At 40.6% G+C, this 27916-nt stretch overlaps 2 protein-coding genes across 2 annotated transcripts; both read left to right on the forward strand.

The window, feature by feature from the left end:
- Positions 1-1248: 1248 nt before the first annotated feature.
- On the forward strand, positions 1249-16549 carry LOC144529061 (SH3 domain-binding protein 5-like). Its single transcript, XM_078267998.1, has 9 exons — positions 1249-1584; positions 2446-2508; positions 4900-5028; positions 11826-11990; positions 12187-12317; positions 12610-12652; positions 13886-14102; positions 14282-14659; positions 15325-16549. The coding sequence occupies exons 1-9, from the start codon at positions 1498-1500 to the stop codon at positions 15498-15500; spliced, it is 1389 nt and encodes a 462-aa protein (XP_078124124.1). The 5' UTR covers positions 1249-1497; the 3' UTR covers positions 15501-16549.
- Positions 16550-20579: 4030 nt separating this feature from the next.
- On the forward strand, positions 20580-27893 carry LOC144529090 (digestive cysteine proteinase 1). Its single transcript, XM_078268037.1, has 11 exons — positions 20580-20742; positions 21600-21659; positions 21751-21843; positions 22617-22789; positions 23375-23636; positions 23725-23920; positions 24669-24862; positions 24949-25040; positions 26402-26563; positions 27155-27344; positions 27438-27893. Exons 1-11 carry the CDS (start codon positions 20700-20702, stop codon positions 27623-27625), a joined length of 1653 nt encoding a protein of 550 aa, XP_078124163.1. The 5' UTR covers positions 20580-20699; the 3' UTR covers positions 27626-27893.
- The last annotated feature ends 23 nt before the right edge of the window (positions 27894-27916 follow it).

Consider the following 27916-nt stretch of genomic DNA (forward strand, 5'->3'; position numbering starts at 1 on the left):
CCATAAACACCACAATGTTTACAGGAATGCAGTGTGCTGCCAGTATCACGCCTCCAGGCTGACCCTCCCCGCTCCCAAGAGTCCTCACCGCCAGAGGGCGGTTGATACCAACTCACCATCCCATGCTGGAGCTGCGTCAAGCTCGTAACAAGTAGCTTCATAAAGACCGGAAAATATGAGCGTGTGTCCCGTCAAAATAAAAGCGTAATTTGGGGGAAATAGGTATATGTGGGCAATACATCTGTCATATAAGCTAGCCTGTGTTAAGCACATTAAAGTTGCAGACCATTATCTAAATGACAAGTCTTATATTACCAGTACACAGAAAAAATGTCTATAGGCATATTCTAAATTAGGATTAGGCCTAATTGAGAAAGTCTCAAAATATGCATTAAAAAAAAAATCTATGAATCAAAATGACAGTATGTGAACATATTTGTTACTGCAGTGGTCAATTAAATGACTGGTGAGGCCCTAAACTATGGGTTGAAACAATATAGACATACACATTGTGTAGGTTTTGTGTATGAGGCCAAATTTACAGTATAGTATATACTATACTGTAGTAGCTAACATCATGCAATTGAGGGCTTGTAACTGTAAGGTCTCAAGTTTGATTCCTGAATGGACATGATAATCTAGGGAAACTCTCTCCACCCTCAAAACCACAGCTGAGGTTCCTCCATCGTAGAGCTGGGCGATAAGGAGAATATCAAATATGACAATACTTTTGACCCAATACATTGATGTCTATATTGCGGCGATATTGTAGGGTTGACTATTGGTGCTTCCACAAACTATTACCACAATGAGAGTTTAGATAAATAATTACCAATAATGTGGATACAATGACTAAATAGGTAAAGGCACATAATAGAACAGCTAGCAAGTCTGGTAAGTTAAAAAATGACATCACTTTACTGTACTGCAGCCTTTGAAACCAGGAAAAGACAACACGTGCATATCACAATTTTACGATATCCAAAATGTAAGACAAAGTCTAGCCTCATATATTGATGTCTGATATAATACCGATATTTCCCAGCCCTACGCCAAGTGGGACTGCCAGTATGTTTTCTGAAATTTCTTATTTGATAAGGTTGTTTAACATACTCATCATGCCCACTTTTTGACAAAATAGTCTGCTTCTACACTAAATTGGCTTTTATTTTGAAAGTTCAAACCAGAAGTAGTCATATTGATCATGATCGTTAGTTTAATACTTTCTTTTCCACAGTGGCTCTGCTGCCTATCCCTGAGGTTATGATCCTACAGTGTGTGTGGGATCTCCCAGCGGTCAGACGCGCTCCTCTGCAGACAGCGGAGTCCCTTTGGTCCTTTAAACTCACTGGAACCGAAGCATGGAGCATGCAATGTGCTCTGTGTAAAGGTTAGGGAGGGCGGATCACTGCTGGATACCCCTGCTGTCCAGCACCCCGGGGTCGCGCTTTGTTTGCAGTGAAGACCCACATTTTCAGATTTCCACATATTCTGAAAATGGATCCTTTACGAAATGGGAATAATTGTGAGGAGGACTCCCAGTGTGCTGAGGTGGAAGAAGAACAAGTGGATCCAAGAATCCAGGTGAGTATTTTTTTTTTTTTTTAAATTGGATCCAGATGTTGCCACCAGTGAAAGTGACATTGAGATGAAAATGGGAAGCCCAGTTAAAAGTAGTCAGGTTGTGTGTAATCGCCTATTACATTCAGTGGAATTTACACAGCCAGTAAAAGCCAGGAAAATGTGAAATATTACTACTTTATCATAATAATACTATATTACAGCAACTACAGTTCCACTTATAGGCTAAATAATATAATATAATAATTCATTGTTAACTGAATTTGTCAATTGTTCTTTCTACTCATGCAATATGAAATAGATTTGAGAATATATGTCCCTTTAATGCTTTCTCAACACACACACACACACACACACACACACACACACACACACACACACACACACACACACACACACATGTGCGTCTCACTATCTTTGTGGGGACCCGTCATTGACATAATGCATTCCCTAGCCCCTTACCCTAACCTTAACCATCACAACTAAATGCCTAACCTTAACCCTTACCCTCACCATAACCATAACCTAATTCTAACCCTAATCCTAAAACCAAATCTTAACCCTTAAACAGCCCTTCAAAGTTGTGGGGTCCAGCATTTTGGCCGCACAAAGCTGTCTGGACCCCACAAGTATACTGGACTCCCGGTTTTTGACCCCACGAATGTAGTTAAACAAGAACACACACACACACACACACACACACACACACACACACACACACACACACACACACACACACACACACACACACTGGGAAGGGCTGCATGCTCAGTAATTTGGTAAAGAGAAGTCACACAGTTTACACTCACAATCTGTTCTCTTTGTGCCTTTTCTCTCCGTGCATGCTATGCTTTATGGAAACAGGGAGAACTGGAGAAGTTGAATCAGTCTACAGATGACATTAACCGCTGGGAGAGTGAGCTGGAGGTAAGACGAAACACCAACTTGCAACACAATTATCATCAGTGCCTCTCCCTGCTGGGGTAAACACTTAGTTATGGCTGAGCTGCGCTGCAAAAACAGGCATCTCAAGAAGCCATTAAGTCTAAAGTTAAGGCCCCAATCCTGCCGGTGCTGTGAAATAACTCATCTCATTTCCAGTTCCGTTTCGTGTGTTTTCAGGAATTTGCCTAGCAAAATGGCCATTGAATAGAAACAGTTTACACTGACTGTGTTGCAAAGATGGAAATTGTCTAAATGCGGGAGCTGCTTCTGAGGGAAATGTGGAAAAACGGAAGCAGCAGCTGTCACTCCTTAATAACACTGCACTGTACTCTGAACTCTGAAGTCTTAGTGCAACAAGAGGTGTAACTGTGATAAGAATGTTAAATATAATATTTGAATGGCACAGTTGGAGCAATCTAAATCCCAAGTGCTCTCCTCATTTCCTTTAAAAACATACCAAACACTTAAAGAGGAAAGAGGCTGTAAAATTCAGCAAGAAACAGCAGAAATATGGATTGTAGTTGGTTTTTTTTCTCTCTAACAGCGCTCACTTGGATTTAAACATTTACTAGAAAGGTTAGTGTTCAGCAAAAGTAAAAACATTCCAGAGGCAGATATGTTTTTTCTTTTCCTTAAAGTAGGCCCCTTCTGTTTCTCATTAGATTAGATCAGACCTTCACTCACGTCCAGATGCCACAAACTAGTGCTGGAATAAAGTTGATAACAGACAGTGGCAGGGGACAGGATTTTGTATATGCACATCTAAGCGATGGAACCATTGTTACATATTGCCTAATTCATGCTTCCATCTAAATACTGGGTAATTATTATACAGTAGATCCTGGTCATGTTTACCCATCTGGTGTAAAAGGATTTAACTGCTGTTTGCTGTTTTTTGGAAAAAGCTAACTTTTTTGCAATATTTTGAAGCAACAGTTGTGCCACTGATATAAATACTGCATATACACAGACATAAGCAAACAGAAAAAGAAAGAAGGCGATTCATCGTGAGGTAGAGTGAAAGTCGGGAGCTGAAGAATGTGAAAAGTGTCGCTGGCAGGCTGCAGAGTCTGGGGTTGATTAAGGACCATGTACAGTAGATTCAGGAAAAGCTGAGACAATGAGGTTAAAGGGTTCTCATACTCTGCCAACAGAAAGGTAAATCTTTTATGGCAGCGATAGAAGATTGTGTGTGTTAGAGATGAATAGTGTGTGCTATCACTTACAATATATGACCAGTTAGCGTACACATTTTACTTCCCACATGCACGCCGTGTCACTATTTCATGGCAGGAGCAGGAAGTCAGGAGACGTAATAATGTGACGGGAAGTGTGCTTCCTGTAGGGCCCTCTCCCTTTTCCCTCTTTTACCCTCTCTTGTTCTCGTCCGTCAGTTTTACGAACAGGATGCAGGTGCTGTTGCCTTTCAGACTCTCCCCTCTGTAAAGTACAACACATGCAGGAACACATACCTGTACACACACTCAGTAACTTGGATTAGGTGATTACAGACCTGATTGCACGCGCACGCACACACACACACACACACACACACACACACACACACACACACACACACACACACACACACACACACACACACATCATTACACATTTCAACATGATTTCACCACCATAGAGTGTATTATGTTTACTCAACAACACTGAGGAGCAAAAACTATACTTGAGATACAGGTAGGACTGGGCCATACCACAATATATATCGTCAAAACGATATGAAAATGTCTATCGTATAGATTTTTATATATCATTTATAACACAATGTTGAAAAACTGAGCAATATTTACATCATCTGGAGGATGCTTTACGTTCTGATCCTTGCACATTATGTTCATTTTGCACAAACGTTCTTAAGAAAATGAGCAAATACACAAATACACCAAATTTTATTTATATAGCACATTTTACAACACTCAAAGACACGAGTTTTAAAAAGAAATCCATACACTTAAAATACACATATGTGCTATTTATTTTATTTATTGAATTACCAGAAAACATGTTATATCGTGGTATATATCTTTATCGAGATGTAAAATGACCTATATTGGGACAGAAGATATTGGAATATTCGCCCAGCTGTGTACATCACTGCATGTGCTTGTATATGGGTAATGGTTTAGTGATGACTTGAATTAGAAGAGCTGCTTTGGAGGCGCCAAGCCAAACTGATCAGGGCCAGCAGGACAGCATAAGCAATCAAGGCAAGCCAACTTATGGCTAAAGCTTACAACATTAAAAACAAGAAAATAAACAGAGTTGTACCGAGTAAATCACCAAAACTGATTTCCCAGTTTTTCACCTCCAGTCAACAGTTTTGAAATGCATATCTGTGTGTGTATCTGTGTGTAGGACTGCCGTCAGCGGTTTCGTGCTGTGCTGGTGGAAGCAACGGTGAAGCTGGACGAGCAGGTGAAGAGGATCGGACGAGCTGTGGACGACTCCAAACCTTACTGGGAAGCCCGCAAAGTAGCAAGACAGGTACACACACACACACGCACACACGCACACACACACACACACACACACACACACACACACACACACACACGCACGCACACACGCACGCACGCACGCACGCACACACAGCTGGAGAGCTAGAGTGACTGAGGTCAGCAAACAGTAAGTATGAGAGCAGGCTTACTGAGGATTAGCAATGAGAACATTAAAGAGCTCAGAGTATAACTACTTAAAGAGAGCACAGTCACGTGATGCCTATTTTTAAACTCAGTCACACCTCTGTATCCAAAATTACTGTCACATGCACGCACACACACAGGCACACACACACACACACACACACACACACACAAGAGGGAAGAGGAATATCTGAGCTCCACTGAAACTGCTAGTCTTGCCATATTTTTCATAATCTGTGTTTTCATGCTTGCTGCACTGTTGCAGCTAGATGCAAATATAGGGTGACGTTCCCAATGGTTAGGGAACTAAAAATAGATGGATAGATTCTTTATTGTTTTGGTGTGCCTATTTACTGTGTGCAATGTGTGTTTATGTTCTTTTTTTCTGATTTTAGCTACCTGCTCTAGTCTGTACAGCACTTTGGTCAACATGGGTTGTTTTAAAATGTTGCTCTATAAAAACATTTGACTTGACTTGACTCCTTTACTAAGGAAATTAGTTGTGACTGTCTCTACAAGGCCTCACATAAATACATTGTAAACCAACAATTATTGTATAAATTGGATAAACTGTGCCGTTCCCTCTTCAGTGGGTCATGTCCGCATGTCCTTTACTGTGGAATTGTTCCAGCCTCTTGAGGCTTTGATCTGATTGGGTACCACCAGACATTTAGAGTCCAGCGCACCCCTCGTCTCAGCCAGTAAGAAAGAAGCTTATGAGTCATTCATCAGAAGGCTGACATTTGTGTGTCAGAGCTGAGCTGCCAAACTGAAATAGACTGTGTATGTATGTGAGTGTGTGTGTCCTTGCTTAACTTTGTTGCAACATGACAAACTACCTGCCACTAGCATCAGCTTCTGAGAGTAACACATGAGAGTCAGGATTACTGGGAGGTTTTGGATTTTGATGCGTTCACGTGAAAGAATCCAAAGCCTTTTTCTAGCTTTGGGTATGTGTGTGTGTGTGTGTTTGTATGTGTGTGTGTGTGTGTGTGTGTGTGTGTGTGTGTGTGTGTGTGTGTGTGTGTGTGTGTGTGTGTGCGTGCGTGCGTACGTGCATGCGTGTGTGATTAAGGGTGTTGAAAAGAGCAAAGCCGATGAAGCCCCCAGGTTCAACCAGCGTATTGTCTGGTCATGATTTATGGATGCATATTTAATATTTAATACTTAACCTATTTTAAAGGGATTCAAATGCTTACCCTAACACACACACACACACACACACACACACACACACACACACACACACACTACCTACCCCCACCCATAAGCCAGTCTCAGCCCTCAGTCCCCCATGTTTATCCTTCTACATTCCAACAAACTGGGGGGTGGTGTATAGGAATTTGCCTGTACTGTCATATCTTTTGTCCTTTTTACCCAGCATTCTCTTCTGCACCACTGCCTGTCTGTCTGGCTGTCTGTCTCCTGAATCCCTACCTCCCTCCATGTTTTAGTCACCTCTCTCCACCTCTTTCCACTCATTCTCTCACCTCCAGAAAACTGTAAATGAGGTGGCTTTTTAGAGTCAAAGGCATCAGACAGGATGACAGCATCTCACATGTGAAATAAAAATGATTCACACTGACACACTCACATAGTCAGTGTTTGGTCAGCTTAGCTACTGACAACACTATCAGTAAACACCAACCCTGCATGAGAAGGGAAGGTTGCTGCTCCTCTGTCCAGGAAGTCCTGTAAAGGACGGGCACTTTTGTGTGATTTTTCATCTCCAACTTGACAAAAAACATTGATGAGTAGTGTTAAAGTCTCAGTTCTTTCTCTGTTCCTCACATATGCTTTCTCCTCATTAAATATCTATCATAGTCCTTCTGTTTCCCCTGCACCCCCTCTCTTCTCTAAGCCTGGGAAATGGGTCATGATAGAGGACAAGGAGGAGGGATTCAACTTTGCCAGTCAAACTAACAGATAACGGGCAGAGAGCAACTGTTATCTTCCCACCCCCTTACTCCTATCTCTTCACCTTGGGTAGGCTGTCCAACCACTGCAACACTTAAGATATAACAACAATTCGGACACAAAAGATGCCAGCTTTTGGATTTTCTACAATTAGTTTGAGACAATGCAGATCTGTGCTTGCTCACGTCACTGTTGAAGCCTTTTATCATCAACATGGCTGACATTGGCAGGGGGTCATGTCACAGAGGTTAATGTAACAGAAAGCCAGGGAAGGCCGTGAGAAAAAAACGTTGGGAGAAATACGCTGAACTGTTGGGGTTTGTTATGTTAAAGCAGTTTAATGTGAAATGTGTCGCTCGTAGTGACATGCACACAACGAACTGCAGTTCCCCTCAACTCAACATTTTAGCACTATTAAGCTCAATGTTTTGGTTTTACAACCCACACATTTACTGTATTAGTTTATTCTTACCACTCTCATTGTTTCCAGATGCAGCAAATAGCTATTTCAAAAGCTCTGATGAACCCAGTAGCCTTTTCTGTATGTTAACTTTTCAGGTAGACAAAGTTAAGAGCGAGCATGTGAACATAGTAGGTAAAAAGACATTTCTCTCAGGATTTGGTGGAGACCAAAGCCGAGCTTAAAGGAGAGTGAATATTGGGCTTACATCCCACATTATGAAGGTATTTGCAAGCTCAACAGAGCGGTTTCTCCAAAAGAAATGTTATATTATTAGTCTGAATACATTCTATAATGTACCTTTAAATTAAGAATACTATTGTCCACAGCATCTATCTTTCTGCTTATCACCCTTTTACTGACACTTAGCACACTCATTATGTACCTGTCTGATTTGTTGCGTGATGCTGTGCATGCTCTCCTTTACTCTCTGGTCTGGAGCCTTGTGGTAGGGCCTCATCTTAAATAGAATTATTAGAATCAGAATTAAGTAACTTATATATACAGTATACTGAACACAACTGAACACTATTGCAGCCAGTTGGTCACCTTACTTCCTGCTTTGCTCCCGTCATATCTACTACGGCCACTAGAGGGGGTCACCACTAAAAACATAAATATAGGTCGTGATTGCTGCTTGAACAAACAACCTCTGAGAGCGTTTCTTGGAGGACAGTCTCTTTAATATTAATCATCTCTCTTTCTGTGTTGAGGGTCACGTGACACAAATTGTAGTTACCTGTGATGTAATTCTGTATATGTTAGGCGTTTAACACTTTAAATACTTTCCAACGAACAGCCTACAGACTAAAACAAATTTAATGTGATGACAAGTAATTGTTTAAAAAACAGTAATTTGCAAAAGTAACAGTTGAAATCACCGTTGAAAATTCTCAAGTTGAAATCGTTGTTGGAAATGCACAAGCGACCACATTCATTCATCACAAACACTCCTGTGTTGAATACCTCAGGTAGGGTTTGAACCTGTGTCTCCTAGTTGTCCGTTGGTGTCCTTCCCCACTGGACCATCTCCAGGGATGATCAACATAAAGAAACTACTTCATGTCCGTCAATCTGCAGACAAACTTAGTCTTTTCCTTCTGTTGCCTCCGATCTAACCCTAATATAATGTATTACATGTATCTATTGATAAAATAACCTGAAATCTACTCCACAGATGGGAAGCGACTCCGTGATGTTGAACCTTAATTGAAATATTGAGCTTTTTGTTTTTCAGTGACCTGATAGCTGAGCTGGAGGAGAAATGCTCCACAATCTGAAGTTTGTGAGTTCAAAGCCTGTTTGTGTTTTTTCTGTTTCACAAAGGAAAGGCGTTTAGCCTGTGCCTGAATTCATTAAAAAAAAAAAACTCAGAGGAGGAAATCAGTCTTCTTTTAGGACGATATATTTCAATTAAGGTTCAACATCACAGAGTCGCTTCACATCTGTGGAGTAGGTTTTCAGGTTATTTTATCAATAGATACATGGGGTATATTAGGGTCAGATCGGGGGCAACAGTTGCTTGTGCTACAGTCAATGTAGCACAAGCAACTTGTTGTATATATATATATATATATATATATATGATTGTCTGATATAACTGACCGCATTGCATTGTGGCATATAAATGCCCTCGTAGAGTCCTGTCTTGCATACTGTAATATTCTACAGGTAATAAGACCAATATAATAACAAATTAAAATGAAGAAATAAAAACCAGGGAATAAATGTTGATTAAAGCAACAATTATACTTTAATAAATATCAAAAACAATAAAGCAATACAGCTTATCTGCTGCAGTCCCGACTGAAAAAATACATGGTGCAATATAAATTCATGCTGAGCGTCACGAAAAAAAACAGCTTTAAGATATTGTTGATTTTATAATTAAAAACATAAAAAATAGAGTCAACTACAACCCATTTCAGGGCACATTTCACATTAGAGTTCTTCTCTTTAGCACCTCCAGTGGACATTTGTTTCTCAAACCTATACATACTGTACACTACGTACATCGCAGGAGACCAGGTTAAAAATATCAGGATCAAAATCCTCTGAGCCGTTTTATCTGAGTTATGAGTTACTTCCTGTTTGGAGAGTTTATAAAGGGTTTTTACTCTTCGTCCTAAAAGAAGACTGATTTCCTCTTCTGAGTTTTTTTTTATGAGTTCTACTCACGCTAAACTCCTTTCCTTTGTGAAACAGAACAAACACAAATGGTGCAAGTGGGATTTGTACTCACAACCTTCAGATTGTGGAGCAGTTCTCCTCCAGCTCAGCTATCAGGTCTCTGAAAAAAAAAAGAGCTCAATATTTCAATTAAGGTTCAACATCACGGAGTCGCTTCCCATCTGTGGAGTAGATTTCAGGTTATTTTATCAATAGATACATGTAATACATTATATTAGGGTTAGATCGGAGGCAACAGAAGGAAAAGACTAAGTTTGTCTGCAGATTGACGGACATGAAGTAGTTTCTTTATGTTGATCATCCCTGGAGGTGGTCTAGTGGGGAAGGACACTGACGGACAACTAGAAAACTGAGGGTCCATTTCTGCCTTTATTTGATAGGAAAGCTGAGATATGAAAGGGGAGAGAGAGGGGGGAAGACATGCAGGAAAACCGTCACAGGTCGGACTCGAACCCTGGACCTTCTGCGTCGAGGAATAAACCTCTGCATATGTGCGCCCAATCTACCAACTGACCAACAATAAATATATATATATATATTAATATTAATATATATTAATATTTAATGAGTGATATGTGAACCCATTTGGATTTCAAACCATTTGTGTTTGAAACAGTGAAATGGTCTATAGTTTCAACATGAATATATGGCTTTATTTCATAGTTAGAAATGGCCATTTAGCTGCAACACTGGCATACAATAATCCATTCAAAATGCAAAAGGATAGAAACACAACCTAGACCAGCAATGTTTGTTTACATTGTAGTATACACTCAATGCAGACAGACAATACAGTTCAAACAGGACAAGGGGCATACTGACAGACTTACAGTACAGGGCAACAACCGATTACCCTTCAGTTTTAAAGGGAAATGTGTCCCTTTAAACTGTTGCAATGAACAAAATGTACTCTAACTCCCCATAAAGCTGTTAAAGGATCAGAGGGAACGTATCAGTGGGGCAGCCTGTTGTTGCAACATTTTGGATGTCCCTGATGGAAGTAAAATGATATGCCAGATAGCTTGGAGCAGAATTGTTCACAGATGTGCTTGCTGTAACTGTTTAGCCTACAATAAACCATTTTAGTTTCTTAAACTGAAAATGGGTAGGAGGTAGGTTTGTTTCTTCTGTTTGTGATTAATGTTCGATATGTAGAGGTAATCAATATGTACAGCATATACGGAATGTATGTAAATGTATCACAGCCCCTACTAAATGCGATAATTTAGCTAGAACAGCATGCTGTCTTTTTGGTTTATTTTCATGCCTTTAACACCAGACTTGTTATCATGTAAAATATATAAGATGTTGTTATCTGGGGTTCCCCAATGTTGATATTGAATCCTGGTGATGTCATCGGCTTAGTTTTATCTTTTCACAAGATATAGACCTACATTAAACCCAGCTAACCATATTTTCTTATTTCTTATCGTATTCCAGGAAAGCTGATAGGAGTTACTGTAATGGCTTTCTATTCAGACAATATACTGACCTTTAAGTCACGCCTGTCTGAGTGGAGAGTGGGTCCAAATATGTCCAGCATGATTGGAAGAATCCTACTATTGACTGTGACTGTGGGCAGGAAGAGCCCACTGACAATGTGTCAGATTTTCTTAGTGACAAAGCCCCTGTTTGTCTATTTGATCAAGGCAGGGTTGTCTTTCTGTGTGTGTCGTATCTATGTGCGAGCTCTTCGCCCCTCTATGGCTGTCATAAGGAATCAACCATGGTTCCTCAAAAGGGAAATATAGGTCATGAAATACATAAAGACACACACTGGACACGCAAGGACAACTGCTGCACTCATATCATGTGATGACAAAGGCTGGGCCAACTTGCTGGTAGAAATTAGTGTCAAAGGAATGTCACGATGCTTTGATTTAAGCTCTCTGTCAGCTTTTTCACACTTCAGAATAAAGTGAAATGGCAGTCTATGGTTAAACCTTAAGCTCCACAGCAGCATTTACCACCTGAAAGCTGATAAAAGTAGTACTTCCAAGCAGGACACTTGTAGCTATACCTCGCTTTCACATTTGATGTGATTTTCACTGACCCTTCTCTCTGAACTCTAGGCCCAGGTTGAAGCCCAAAAGGCCACTCAAGAGTTCCAGCGGGCGGTGGAGATCCTGCGGGCAGCCAAGGAGACCATTTCCCTGGCCGAGGAGAGGCTGCTGGAGGAGGACAGCCGCCAGTTTGACTCTGCCTGGCAGGAAATGCTCAACCATGCCACACAGAGGGTACGAACATGATCCAAGACAGCTTAAAAATACTGAAAAGGTTCCGTCCTAACAAGTTATTTGTGCTTGACAGTGAGGTTTAGACTGCTACTGATGCTGGAGAAAACGAAAGTGGAAGTATAGTCATAATGAATATACTGGAATTGTCTGTTGCTTGGTTTCTACAGTGAAAATAAACTTGTCTTGATTGTTTCAGGTGATGGAGGCCGAGCATGCGAGAACACGCCGTGAAGCTGAACACAGAAAAACAGCAGCCAATTACAATTCCTGTATCAGCCACATGAGGCAGTTAGAGAAGAAACTCAAACGCTCCATCAACAAATCCAGGTCTGTGCCTTTGTCTTCTCTCTGAATGTTTCCTTTTCTTTTTCCCCCTGCTTGGGCCTCGCTGTGTGTGAGTGTGTTAGTGTGTGAGAAAGCAGGGCTACGTTTATGTCATCTGATGCAGTCCAGATGTTTCATGTGTTGGTTGTGCAGTGTTGGGGTGTGTTCTCTAAGAACCAAGGAATGTGACTGCTCACAGAGGAGTGTTATTCTTCCAGCAGTTTCTCCAGTGACATTTGGCACAGTTTTTTCCTCCCTCTCTCTCTCAGTTTTTCTTCTTTTTCTCCCCCTGTAGGCCGTATTTTGAACTGAAAGCCAAGTATTATCTACAGCTTGAGGTATGTATGTTAGCAGGCTTTTAAACTATTTAAAGGTAAGATACCAAACCAAACCAGTTCAAAGCACTGTAGTTTATACATTTTTAGCCACACTAATGTTGGTCGGTCCATAAGTTGATCCATCATTTATAAAAATATATTTCACATTTATTCATGTCCCCCTGAGGTTAAATTGCAATAATTTTAGTGAACTTAACCATCATAGGTCAACATTTAAAAGGGATAGTTTGGATATTTAAAGTAGGGTTGTATAAGGGAACTTATCCATAGTCAGTGTATTACCTACAGTAGATGGCTTAGGGTTTAGAGAAGCAGCTGTACAGTACCGACACGGAAGCTAAGCAATGTACTTCTGTGAACGGGGCCAGCATGACAAGCAGCAAAATGTATTTTAGCCACCTAAGCCATTATATCCATCCAGACTCCTTTCACAAAAACAGTAATTTTACCTAGCAGAACACAGGAGTTGCTGGTCTACTACTGCCTCGATCGGTTAGTTTTGTTTTGTGTTACTGTGTAAATCTTTGGTGAATCTGAACTAACCCTATAAAACACCAAAGTCAGACAATAACATTAACAAATCAACTGATTGAGGCAGCGGTAGACCAACAACTCCCTTGTTCTGCCAAGTAAAATTACTGTTTTCATGGCTATAACAGCTTCAGTTTCTCGTCGGGAAAAAGGCTGTCTGACGGCAAGGTAAACGGGTGAAAATATTTTAAATATAGCTTACACTTTTTTCAGGTGGCTAAAATATCTTTTGTTGCTGCCCGTCCACAGCAGTAGGCCTACTTTGCTTCGCTTCCATGTCGGTTCCTCCGGCGTGGCGTCCGCCGTCTACTGTAGGTAATACACTGACTATGGATAAGTACCTCAGACAACAACCACTTCAAAGTATCCAAACTATCACTTTAATATGTTGAATACTACGAAATATCTGCAAAACTAATGACAGCTGTCCTTTGTTTAGTGTTAATTAGCAAATGTTAGCATGCTGACATGATAAACTAAGAAGGCGAACATGATAAACATTATACCTGCTAAATATGTTAGCCTGTTTTTATGCTGACGTAAGTACTTAGCTCAAAGTACCTCTACGCTGAATATCATCAAGTGTAAAGTAAATATCATGCTTACTTAGCCTAGGAAACCATGTCAAAATGTATATAATTCCTATTTACATAAAGTTTGAGAAGGTGTGTTTACTAAGAAACTGTGTTTGATATCTCATAGCAACTAAAGCGCCACGTGGATGAGCGTCAGGCCAAATTGGTGGTGGCTAAGGCCAACTACCGCGCAGCACTACGCAACTTAGAGAGCATCTCTGAAGAGATCCATGCCCAGCGACGCTCCCTCGCCATGGGAACCAGGGAGCAGGGTGTTGGTGCGGAGGGAGATGGGGGCAACGAGGACATCGCTAACTTCAAGATGGAGTCAGACGGTCTGTCAAGTGAGTGTAACTGAAGATTAAAAATGAACATGCATTCACTTCATCCATCGACATTATGAGTTTTTGTTTTGTTTTGTTGGTGCATCTGTGTGTTGGCATGTTTAATGTGTATATCTGTGTGTGTGTGTGTGTGTGTGTGTGTGTGTGTGTGTGTGTGTGTGTGTGTGTGTGTGTTTCAGTGGTGTCCGTATCAATTGATGAAGAGGGCAGTCACAGTTGCAGCTCAGAGGAGGAGACCGACCCTCATTCCACCTCCTCCCCCCGAGCTATGCCCTCCTCACGTTCCTCATCCTCCTCCCAACCTTCCACCTCTGCCTCCACCCCTCTGGACATGCCCTGCCCTTACCCCTCCTCCTCGCTCCACACCTCCTGCTCGTACCTCTCCTCTTCCTCTTCCTCCGTCCACTCCTCCTCCTGTCCCGGTGGACTGGAGTTAGCGAGCCCATGTAGCTCTCATGACCCAGACTCAGTGTGGGGTTCAGGGCATGCCTCACCTCTCCTGGGCCCCCGCAGCCAGTGCAGTGGAGCTTCCTCTCCAGACTGTGACCAGGAGAGAGGTGTGTGTTCATCACATCAGCGTGTACATGTGCATTAACTTCTGATGTGATGCTTCATCCTACAGTGGAAGATCAATACCAATTTCATGTCAGGGGATTAAGGACAGAGCTGGAGTCAGGACTTGGTTAGCCTAGCTTAGCATGAAGACTAGAAGCAGTGGGTAACAGCTAGCCTGGCTCTTCCAAAAGCTAGGAAATACACATGCCAGCATCTCTAAAGATGTAGATGCAGAAGCTAATAAATTATTCAGCAAAAAATACTAAACTTTTATTGCCAATAACTATTAAAGCAACACTTAAGACCATGTGAGACTTGACTCATAAATAAAAACAACTTGTACACAGTATATTTGCTCAAAGCAGCATTAATTGAAGTTGAGCTCACAGGTTTTAGCCTGGGTGTGTGACCCAGACTACACAAAAATAAATGAGTTTGTATATACTTGTGTGGAATCTGAATTGTCTCTTTTGGGTGAAGGGTTTCCCATAGTTCAGCAGAGTGATTAAAACAGCATCATATTCACCATGCTAGAGGTGGATGGCATCTCCTGGAAAGTGTTTTGTTTTCAATAAAGTTCTTTTTCTGCAAAGATAAATTGGTTTATCCTTGGTTCACTTGCACATTTGTTAACCATTGCATGTGCCTGTTTGTGTGTTTGTTGCAGGTGACAGAGCAGAGGGAGCCGAGGCGACGCTAGAAGCCGGTTTAAACAAGCTAACATTGACTGTAGCACAAAAACAAGAGGGGGACTCTGGGGATGAACAAGACCCCCATTTTATTAACCCTAAAACTTCCTCTCCCAGCTCAGCCACTACCATTCTGTTACTTAACAGTGTCTAATGAACGTCTGTCACACTTAAAACACTCACTTTGCCCATGCTTCAAGCCTCAAACTGGACTCTGTGGCAGAAGACGTGGAGCACCGCAGGACGAAATGCTCAATCTGAGCAAAGATAGAGCAACCTGCACACTCCAAGCTCCATCCAACCTGACATTATGTCTCCATATGGTCTAAACATCTGATAGTGTCATATTAAAGGTGCTATATGTAGTGTATTTAAACATCAGTACATCATTGTCAAATACATTGTGAGCCTATATTGTAAACAAATGAAAGCAGGGTCTCTATTGGTATTATTAGTGCTAGCGTTATTCAAAAGACTGCATTTCCCATAAACCTCCTTGCTTCCTGTTGCAAAGAGGATGTGGCTTGTCGTCATTGACCCAATTTCACTAGCTCTGTTTTTGCTAAAAGAAAAACATGTCTATTTTGTGCCACAAAGAAGTGTGTGTTGTACAGCAGAATAGCACATTTGCTTTCCTTTGGCATATTGTACAGGTTGTTACTACAATAATGGTATTACCTATCTGCAGCGTTATAGTAATGTGTCAAAGTGAATGTGGTAAACATTTAGCCTATTGACATGACAACAGTTGGCACCAATAAGTCAGCAGTAAGCCACTTTTTGGATCTGAATCACCACAAGATGATCAAAATGGGACAACGTAATCAGTTGGATGTTGGATTATGTCTTGTTCTGCCTTCATTATTGAGCTCTCTCTGTAGCTCCGAAATGTGAAGTTGAAATGTAGGATGTGGAGAATATTTTGGAGGAATAGTTATCAAGGAGAAACGTGGAGTGCAAGCAGTACTCTGAGCACTAAACTAAGAAGAAGAGAAGAGACTGAACACAAATGGTCTTCCATTTGGATTTGTGAATAAGTAAGTGAATGTTTTGAGTGCAGCTCACCATCTTAGGTGGCGGTGATTGGACTAATGATTTTTTGAGTGTTGTCTGTTGTGTTTTAGAAAAAGGCTCAAATACTACCTTGTAGCACAGATGTATATTTATTAGGGCTGTCAAACGATTAAAAATGTTCAATCACGATTAATCGCTGAATTTCTATAGTTAATTGCGATTAATCGCATATTTTATCACATGATTAAAATTCTATTTTTTTGCATTTCAGAACAGTTTTTAAGTACGTATTAACAATCGAAAGCAATTCTTACCAGTGTATCTTGATTGGGAACCAAATGAATGCAAAGAAACTTTATGAACTTGATTTTAAGATTTGTAATTATTTACTGTAAACAAAAGAAAAATGTGTGAATCTGTCATTATTGCACAATTCCTCCAAGTACCTAACTAAAAAACAAAAAATCCCTATCCTTACAAGAGTCAATATAGTGTTTAGTAACTCCTAAATAATGTTGATTACTCACTGACGTCCAGTGATCACTGGTTAATGAGACAGCGTTTGCAGCACCTTGCAGCAGTTCCAGTTTGGCTGCTTTCTCCGTGTCATACAGGCTGTGTGTGGTGAAACTACTGTCCCCCTCGACGGCAACGAGACAGGTCAGAACATGCCAACCGTAGTACGTCTTTAAGACCCGAGTCTTCTACGATGCTGACAGGTCTGCAGTTAGTTTCGCAAGAGCTGTAGTAATTTTTAGGGATTTGGTTTCATCCACAGGTCGGCAAGTAGCACTCTCCAGCATGCTAGCGGGTAGCATCACGTTAACTGTACTACTATGTTTAGCTCCGTAGGTGGTAGCTCAAGCTTGACGTGCTTCGGTGATATTTTAATTCGGCTTTACACAACGTGCATATGGCTTTCGACTTGTCTACGAGCCGTCCGGGAGTTTTGGAAAATAAAAAGCTCCATTCAGATTGTGTTGCTGCTGTCTTTCTCCATCATGCCTGCAGCCTGCAGCAGCAGGATGTGTTAGGAGGAAGCGGCAGCTTGATGATAAGTAACGGTGCTGCAAAGGGTCAAAATAGTAGCTTGTTAGGCACGACGCGAAGCCGAGTGAAGTGTAAAATAAATTAATAAATGCCGGCATGCGATTAATGCGATTAAAAAAAAATTAATCGCATCGCGTCGGCCCTTAATCGCATCGCGATTAACGCGTTAACGGTGACAGCCCTAATATTTATACTATAATAATGTATACTCTAATGTCATGCTCTAAACTTACACTTTTGTTTGTCTGGGGAGTTGGCGGAACTCATACACAATAGCAGGAGTTACAGGAACCTGAGTCCTCTCACACACAGCTGTCCCTTACTGCCACAGTTGAGTGTATTGCCTGCTTTGCGCACTAACAATAACTTATTTCAACATTTTGGGAAATACACTTATTCCCTATTTTGTAGTGAGTCAAATGAGAAGATTGATACCACTCTTCAAATGTTTGTGCAGTAAATATGCAGCTGCCGCTAGCAGTCACTTAGCTTAGCACAAGGGGAAACGGGAAACAGTTTACCTGGCTCTCCGCCTACCTGCACCTCTAAAGCTCACCAATTAACGCTTTATACCTCGTTAATTTAATCTGTACAAAAACCAAAGTGTAAAAACGACAATTGGCTGTTTTAAAGGGGTTATGTGTTTGACCGTCAATAGGCTCTAAGCAGTTGCCAGGCAGCCAGCAGAGACTCCAGAAAGATACTGCTCCCAGCAAAGAAATAGTCCCGCGAGTAAGCGTAGGCCTATTTCCCAAACTGTCAAATGATTCCTTTAAAGTTAAAGGAACAGATTTTCCCAGAAAGTCCTTTTTGGCAGTGATATTACACAATACGTTACTGAATCAGAATCCTGCAGCAGCAGGAATTAGAAGCCTAAACCTGTGAAATCATAACATTATATTGTATTGGAAGGCTGGTTAAAAGTCTGAAACTGATTTGTCACAATATTCACCTGACTGCATTATAATGTGTACAGATATGAGGTGCAATTTCCCTTTAAAAAGACTCCAGTCTTTTCAGTCTTTTTCACCCACACAGTTCTTAATACACCTGATATATCAACTGATATTGGCTAATTGCTGATATAGTGTATTAGCCAATATGATGAACAAAAGGCTACTGTAAGTAACATATGTAATTGCAGTACAAAATGCCAATGAAATGTTTGAGGTCATTTACAGATAGTGTCTTTATTTTATAGTTTGTCCTTCAGAGAGCACTGACAAGTGTCCAGGTCAGTTCCTTAATATTTTTTTTATATTCATGATTTTTTTTTTTTTTTTTTAAAAATGTATGTGTTTCAGATGTTTGTAAACTCTTAAATATGAATATCAGTATCATCCTCATAAGTCCAGTATCAGATGTCTATACTAACGGAAACACAGTAGGCGTACTGAATAACTGTTTCCATTTGATGCCTGTATCATGACATTCACAGTCAGTTCCTAAAAAAAAAGTATCACAAAAGTCTTGCTGGCTGTAGTGTCATCTCATGACGTCAGTAAGTACCCTGAGTTCAGTGCAGCCCAGCTTTTTTTACTCTGTAACTTTGTTTTACGATCATTGTCTGCACACGCTCCTGACATCATGATGCCTTTCAATTATGCTTCGTCTTGTGATTTCAATATCTGTGCCGTAGTAGCTCTGGACTCTTTGATTTGTAATTGGGGCAATAATATGACCATGTTCTGTAAGATACTGACATCTAGTGTCAAGTTTGAGTTTTGTACGCCCTCCAGTCCTGAGGTTTTAGCAGGAGCTTCAGACTCACTACAGTTATAATCACATCCATGTCCAGGCTATGCACCATTGCTGCATCCAGGGCTTAGTGCCACCCAGGACAATTGTGATTGGTTTAAAGAAATAGAAATAGAAACAAGCCAGAGTGTTTTTCCCAAGAATCTGAGAATAGATGAGTGGTGTAGCCAGACCAAACTCCAGAGCTTACACAGCACTGTGGACATAGGACTGGCCAGACTAACAAGGACCAAAGATATGGAGCCTTCTATTTCTGTTAGTCATACCACCTTTCCTGCTCTGCAAAGTCCTGTAAGTGACTAATGGACTGATTTTCCTACTCAAAACAATAAAAGCAACATTGACCATTAGTACCACAGATTACCCCTCACACGTCACACAGCTACCCAACACAACCTTTGGTATCTGTTTGTACCATGGACTGTATAAAACCAGGTTTTTTTTTAATTTAATTTAATTTTTTATTTTATTCACTCATTCAGAATGCAAATATACAAAAAAACGAGGCATATTTACACATCCACTTCAAAAATAACTTTTGCCTCAGGTCGAGCATATAAACAAAACCTAGGAGCGTATATATATAACAAATCGACAAAAAGATAAAATAAATAAAAATAAAATAAGAGAAAATAAATAGAAGGGCCTATCTCAAATTAAATTAAGAGTTTCAAGTAAATAAATCAATTCAAGGGCTTTTTTTTTTAATCCTTAACCCGTTTCAATGTCCGACACAAAAGATTTAACTCATTCTTCCAATGGATCAGGGAGGGTTTGGTCTTAAAATATCTACATTTATGTATAAAATGTTTTCCTAAAAGCACCAAGTTGTTGAGAACAAAATCTACCTTCCTATCTTCAACAATAACACCAAACTTTATATTCTTCATTGTCAGAGGTGGTATCTCAATTTCCCTGGACTGTAACCAGCTCTGCAGATCTCTCCAGAAAAATTTAAATTGCATCGACTCACACAGAAAAAATACATGTTCTAGATTATCAATAGTTATTAGTATCAAAATTGAATCTCAGTCTTAAAAATTCGTTTGTTGGGTAGATTTCATTTAAAATTTTAAAGTTGACTTCTTTCACCTTTGGAAGAAGAGGAAATGAGATATAACTTTTCCTTATTTTCTTAACCTCTCCATCACCAAATTCTTTCAACATATATTTTCTTTTTACTGGATTGGGATAATATTCCTTTAACAGAATATTTCTAATAACTTTGTTGGAACATTTATAGTCAGTATAAAACTAGGTTTGTACCATAGGTTTGTACAAGGTTTTCCTAAAAGCTAACCACAGTTCTTGAGTCATATGACACAAATCACATGATTCACAAATAAAACCAACCTCTCGTGTCTGATTGGAGTTCACGCTTCCGCGCCACAGTGTGATTGGTTAACTTGCGGTTAGCTAGTTATTTAATGTGTTTTGGACAGCTGTGTAGGTTGCATAGTCATGTGTTGTTTTTTTTTGCATTTAGTCTGACTGCTTTATCTGCCGGATTTCTGTTTTCACGGTAGAAACAATGCGTTTGTACATTGCAGCTGTTCTTCTGTGGGCTGTCATAGGTAAGGGACAACATTTAATTAACCACATCGTGTTTCCAATAACTGTTAAGGTTAGCTAGCGACTAACGTTACATGCTATGAAAGCAGCTAGCTGTTAACGTTAGTGTTATTACTGTCTTTTCATGCTCGCCATTGTTCAGGTTGCTAAAGAAATACTTTAAGAAATACGTACTTTACAGCAGTGGTAAATACATATTTACACGTATTCAAATTCTAATGAAAGTGTCTGCGTCTGTCTCATATATGCTGCTGAATAAAGAGAATGCCTTGCCAAACTAAAGGCAAAAATGTGTTAATTTAGAGTTGACTTGCTTATCAAGGTAGCCGCATGCAACCTTAAATATGGCGTATGATATCGGACGAAGCTATAGAAACTAATCTTTGTTTCTATACATGCAACACACCATGCTACATTTTATTGACTAAACTATAACTATTTGTTATATATGTTACATCGTCATTCCTTCAGTGGTCCCCTAGCTAAATACATTGTGAGGGATTGTGGACTGTAAAGGTCTGAATGCTCTTATGTTTAAGTACAAATAAATGGAACGCAGTGAGTAAATTTTCCTGCAAAATGACTCAAAGACGTCAGTACGTTGTCTTCTATTAAAAATAAAAGAATACATCATTTACTAAATTACCACATTTTCTTGGCGATATTTGCTTTGACTCTTTGTAAGTGATAATAAGGACATGTCAGAGCAATTAAATGCCCCAGGACAGCTTGTAATATTCCCAGTCTCACATTTATTAGGTTTGTCCTTGTGTTTGAGAAGTAAATGGACAAGGTCAGAAACCAAATACTGAAGAGTTTTTTTTTGTAAAGCACCTTTAACACTTATGTTTGTTTTCAGCTACAGAGGGAAAAGCAGTCCCTTCCCTTCCAAATTTTGGGAACAGCTATCATGTCAAAGGTAAGCAGTACAACATCAGATTGCACATTAAGGCCTCATTTCCCCTCAGAATTTAGCCTAATCACAGTACTGTTTTACATTTCTATTGCAGGAGTGATTTCTCTGCCGTATGCTGAGATCAAGGAGCCATTTGAGGCCTGGTTAGACCTAGCGGCAAAGTCCAGCCGAATAGACTATTACCATGGTAAGAAACCTTTTGACCCGTGGCTGTTTCGCCTAAACCTGACTCTGTATTTTCCCTGCTCTGCTGAATTAATGATGTGAAACTGAGAACCTGTTGTGGCAGACCAATGTGACCAGAGAAGTGAAAAAGAATGAATAAGCACTTTTGGGGAACTTTCTATTGACTCGTGTTACATACTCGTATGACTTTATGCCTGTTCTTTTCTGTCTCATTTAAGCTCATTTTGTAAGTTGTGTATTTTGTATCCGTACCATCCCAAGGAGGTACAATGCCAGAATTTAAATTTCTCAATTATACACAATGGGTTTATCTCCTTGTGTTGCAACTATGTATGTAACTGTATTTATTATATAACATAACATCTTCACCAGAGGTGGATAGAACAACTAAAACATTACACAGTAGGTGCTCTGATGAAAACATTAACTTAACATGCAAACATGTGGACCATTAAACATTATTAGCGCTGTAACTTTTGAGTGAAATAAACGCATACACTTGCAAGTTGGGACATATTTATAAAATAAATCAATGGGGTCGCAGAAATGTGTGTGTATGTACATACATACATACATACATACATACATACATACATACATACATACATACATAATATGGGAAGGGTGGCACTTTGTAAAGGTAAAACAAATATTGGGTGTAAAATAAAGCTGTTACTTGTAAGTAAAGTAATGTATGGCTACATGTAATTTCACACTGAGATTTCAGAAGCTAATAATGTCTTAGTTTCAATATCTCACATTGATCATCAACAGGCCAGGTGTCAACCTACCAGTTGGGGGCAGAGCAGCAGTGGGGTGTTGCCTATAAAATCACTCCTGAGACCACAGAGACCGAGCAGAATGTGATGAAGTGTTTCCAGGTCAACGGAACAAAGGATGAAGCAGTCACATCACAGGCGTCGTTGCCTGATGTGCAGGGATTCCAGGTCTGTGATTGGAAAAACGCTTTGTGCAGTATTTGAACACCAAACCATAGTTTTAAGATGGATTTGTGTAACAATAGTCTTATCACCATAATTCACTAAGTCTTTGCTGACCTTTAGCAGTTTTCACTGCATGGCACCAGTCAGATCCTGCAGAAAAAGAATTACTGAATTAAAAATGGCTAAATATCCCTGTTGCAACATGTTCTGTGACCCACTAAAGTGTAAGTGTAGACTGAACCTGAGTAGACAGATTTTAAGTCTGTTTGCTACTTTTTTGCATTTGTTGTCTTGCATTTCAACCATCACAGAATCTAGTGTTACACTCCCTGACATGCAGACTTGAAAATTCCTGTAAAAAGGCTGCAGGTCTTCCCGAGATTCTGTTATTTACACTTAATGAGTGATATTTTAGTTGAGGGCTCGGGGAAAACCGGGCTACATTTAAAAAAAAAAAACAAAAAAAACAATAGTGTTTATTGGAAATGTGTACCGCTCATCTCCACCATGGACTCTTTTCAGATTTAATCTAAGATTAAATAAATACTCTGTATGCTCACAAGTCAAATGTTGATTCCCCTCCTACAGTTCCTGAGGATGGAGTACTACGGAGGTTCCCTGTGTGAAGTTTGGCAGAATGTGACCACTGTGGGTTTAAAGAAGAACACCTACACACTGTGGGTGACTCATTTAGAGAGAGGTGCAGATGGCAAGGAAGAGCCTGCCACTCCGCTCCATTATGAAATGATGGGTTACAACACACTGCTGGGCTCACATTATGACAAATACTATGTGGACTACAAAGAGTTCAGCACCCACGTGGACCCTAAAGTCTTTTCGCTGCCTGAAGGTTTGTACTCTCCTGTAGGTGCACACATCAAGATGTTTTTAGAAAGATTTAAAGAAAAGAAACTTTTTTTTTCTTTCTTTTCCTACAGGTATGAGCTGTGGCGGATTTCCTGGTCCAGGAGTGGAGCACCACTTGTTGGCCAATCCAATGAAAGAGCTCATCCACACCTCGGCATCAGGCCACTCACAGCACATCTTCAACCATTTTAAGGACAAGTTCCAGCGTCGGTACAGCGATGAAAGAGAACATGAGAAAAGGGGGCACGCTTTTGTTCAGAACCTTCGGTGAGAGGAACATTAAATACTGATAAATTGTGACACTGCAGCATTACCAATTCAATCTTTTTTCTTAAAGGACATTCTAGCAGTCCAGCACAGATATACACTCACCTAAAGGATTGTTAGGAACACACTACGAATACCGTGTTTTACTCTCTTTCGCCTTCAGAACTACCTTAAGTCTTCGTGGCATTGATGGGGTCTTCTGCTGGTGTAGCCCACCCACCTCAAGGTTGTGCGTGCTGTGGCTTCACAAATGCTTTGCTGCTTACCTCGGTTGTAACGAGTGGTTATTTGAGTCAAAGTTGATCTTCTATCAGCTTGAATCAGTCAGCCCATTCTCCTCTGACCTCTAGCATCAACAAGGCATTTTCACCCAGAGGACTGCCGCATACTGGATGTTTTTCCTTTTTACAGACCATTCTTTGTAAACCCTAGAAAGGGTTGTGCGTGAAAATCCCAGTAACTGAGCAGATTGTGAAATACTCAAACGCCTGTCTGGCACCAACAACCATGCCACGCTCAAAGTTGCTTAGATCACCTTTCTTTCCCATTCTGACATTCACTTTGGAGTTCAGGAGATTATCTAGACCTGGACCACACCCCTAAATGCATTGAAGCAGCTGCCATGTGATTGGTTGATTAGATAATTACATTAACGAGAATGTAACCGGTGTTCCTAATAATCCTTTAGGTGAGTGTATATGAAGTTTTAATTGAAGGGTTTCTGATGACTGTTTTCTTATTACTCTAGGTATGTCCACTCCAAGAACAGAGCAGGGCTGTCTTTCTCTCTGGCTCTCAACTCTCTTTCAGATCGCACCATGTCGGAGTTGGCCACCATGAGGGGAAGGAAACGAGGAAAGACTCCAAACGGAGGGCTCCCCTTCTTCTCAAAACTTTACGAAGGAGTGAACGTACCTGAGTCACTTGACTGGAGGCTTCAAGGTACCTATATACATTCTAAAATGTTAGCCAAAGATGCATCTCACTGGCAGGACATCCTAGTTTTTAACTCAACTCTGCTCCTGCAGGTGCTGTGACCCCAGTGAAGGACCAGGCCATCTGTGGCTCCTGCTGGAGCTTTGCCACCACTGGAGCAGTAGAGGGCGCTCTCTTCCTAAAGGTGAAAATGATAAATAGCAGCCACTGGCCACATTTTCTACTGGGGGCTACTTCCTTGCGCTTTTTAAAACCATAGATGTTCAGCATGGCGGCTCATTTGTTCATCTTTTGGTAGACTTGCATTGCAGTTATGTTTGGTGTTAATCTATTATTGGCACCATTCTAAATATTTAAGACTAAGATGCAGTTTGAATGAAACTTTGGCTGTAGGGGAGTGGGTTTTTTATGCAGAAAAATACAGCGCCCATGTCTGGGTAAAATGTGACATTTGAAGTCTGTATTCAGTCATTTTGGTGAAATATATCTGCATCTGATTCTCTTTATTTAAGGTGCAGCTCTTTTGTCTCATGTGAGTAAAAACATGTCCTCTCCTTCAGAGGAGGGGAGGTTCCGCAGCACAATTCGTCGTGCCACTTTCATTCACGTTAAATAGACTTAACAGTGTGCAAAAAAAGAAATAAAAGTGAGTGAATGTCAGCTTTGCAAGGAAGAGCTCAAAGGCATTCCTTTAACGTGTTGCCAAGCAACTTCGATCCAAACATTGGATAGTTTAATGGCACCCCATTGATGTGACAATTCTTTCACTCTCTCACTCACACACACTCTTGATTTTGTCTCTTGCTTTGGGGCCAGTTGCTGTTTAATTGCTAGGCCAATAATGGAGATTTCTAAGGAGGTAGTTAACCCACTGCAGGAAAAATGGAAAAACATTTGGGAGGTGGGTTGTTAATAAAACACAAATGGTTTTGACTTTAGAAGGGCCTTACAGAGTCATTAAGAAGTGTTTCTGGGCAGAGTGTAATGTGTTGGTGCTGTGCTATGTAATAAGAGAAAAGGAGGGGTATTATGAACTGATGAAAGCAAGTTTATAATTGGATTTTCTTTTCCTTTTTGAATGAAATGGAGCAAATCAAGCAAATCCCACCATTTAATTTAAACTTTAATATGTTTTACAAAAGTGTGAGACCACTGAGGGGGAAGATTTATTATCTTCTCTGTGGAGGAGTACTCCACTATTTATTTCAGTGTTCAACAGTTTGTCTTTGGGGCCTTTGCCATCACGCAGCAGCAGGAAGTGACCTGCAGCACGGCACCCCCTGTCCCCACAGGCAGGTTCATAAACAGAGCCGCTTCCCAGGGGCCAATTTTGAATGTACTTCTTCGTGATCTCACAGCGCCTGCCTAGCATCCTGTAGATAACAGCTGGTGTACAAATGTTCATTATAAACTTCATTGTTGTCTCAAACCATCTGTTTTGTGTGCTTGTATTATACTTCAGAGAATGTGATTCATGCAGAGCAGGACAGGGTAGTAATCTGTGTGCGGAGTGTGATCATGTTTTGTTCTCGTGTTTTTTTTCAGACGGGCTCCCTGCAAGTTCTGTCTCAGCAGATGCTGGTGGACTGTTCCTGGGGTTTCGGCAACAACGGCTGTGATGGAGGGGAGGAGTGGAGAGGATACGAGTGGATCATGAAACACGGAGGCATCGAGACAACAGAAACTTACGGAGCCTATATGGGAATGGTGAGATGATTCCGAGATGTGAAGGCGGAATCTGTTAGTAGAATAACCTGTAAAGTCAAAATCGAATAGCACTGCATTGAGACCATTATGATGTTGGGTTTTTTTAAAGAATGGCAGGTGACTGTGAAGGTGTTTCATTTTGGTTGACAAAATGAAACACCCTCACACATGTGGTCCTCTATATTTGAGGTGAATGGTGCATTTTACCCACATGTCATTTTGGAAGTCTTTTTCTCTTGGATTAACTTGGGCATATTTGCCAAAATAAATTCTGAAAAGGAACCTTTGAGCTCATTTGACATCTTTACTAAGGCAGCGAAGCTCAGTTGGACACTTTTTTTTTTTTTTTAAACCGAGATCCTATGAAACATGATTCCATTCGTCTGCACCCAATTATGTCCAAGGGAAATATATTAAGGGGCCTCAAGAAATGTTCTGACCAGTACAATGTGCCTCTGTGAATATTGCAATATCAGTTACTGTAATATCTTTCCTACATGGGACCCGTGTACGACCGGGATGCAGAATTGTTTGCAGTCCTGCTGCACTACAGGGTTCAGTAGTAAATGTTCTGTCTCCCTCTCTCAACAGAATGGATTTTGCCACGTGAACACATCCCAGCTTACTGCACGTATCCAGAGCTACACCAACGTGACATCAGGAGATGCAGAGGCCCTTAAGCTGGCGCTCTTTAAAAACGGGCCGGCGGCTGTCAGTATCGATGCTTCACATCGATCATTTGTTTTCTACAGCCACGGCGTCTACTATGAACCGGCTTGTGGTAAGTTTACTTGTCACTCATACTTTTCATAGCAACAACGGTCTTTCTCGCAATATAAATCAGGAATCCTTCTTGGGGGTTTTTTTCTTTTAGGTAATACCACTGATAATTTGGACCATGCCGTGCTCGCAGTGGGATACGGCACCCTGAATGGGGAGCCATACTGGTTGGTAAAGAACTCATGGTCCACCTACTGGGGCAATGATGGCTACATCCTCATGTCTATGAAGGATAACAACTGTGGAGTCACCACTGATGCTACATATGTTACACTAGCATAGATGTGCCCATTTTCTTCTGTGTATAACCAAATGTTAATGCCACTATGTGAGTGCCTGAGGATGAATGCTAAATACTGGATGTGTTAAGATATGGTTATCCAATCAAACTGAGATACTTGGTGATAATGTGTTACATTTTGCTGTTGAATGGTGTTAGAGTGAAGTAAGATGCTACACAACTCGCACACGGAACAAGCCCACTTTTTTTTTAAACCGGTTTTATTGCTGGTGACACATAGCTGCAGTGCCTTCATTTCAGTTGTACAAAATGAAACACCCTCACACATGTGG

This window comes from Sander vitreus, chromosome 14 (genome assembly GCF_031162955.1).
Source record: "Sander vitreus isolate 19-12246 chromosome 14, sanVit1, whole genome shotgun sequence".
NCBI lineage: Eukaryota > Metazoa > Chordata > Actinopteri > Perciformes > Percidae > Sander > Sander vitreus.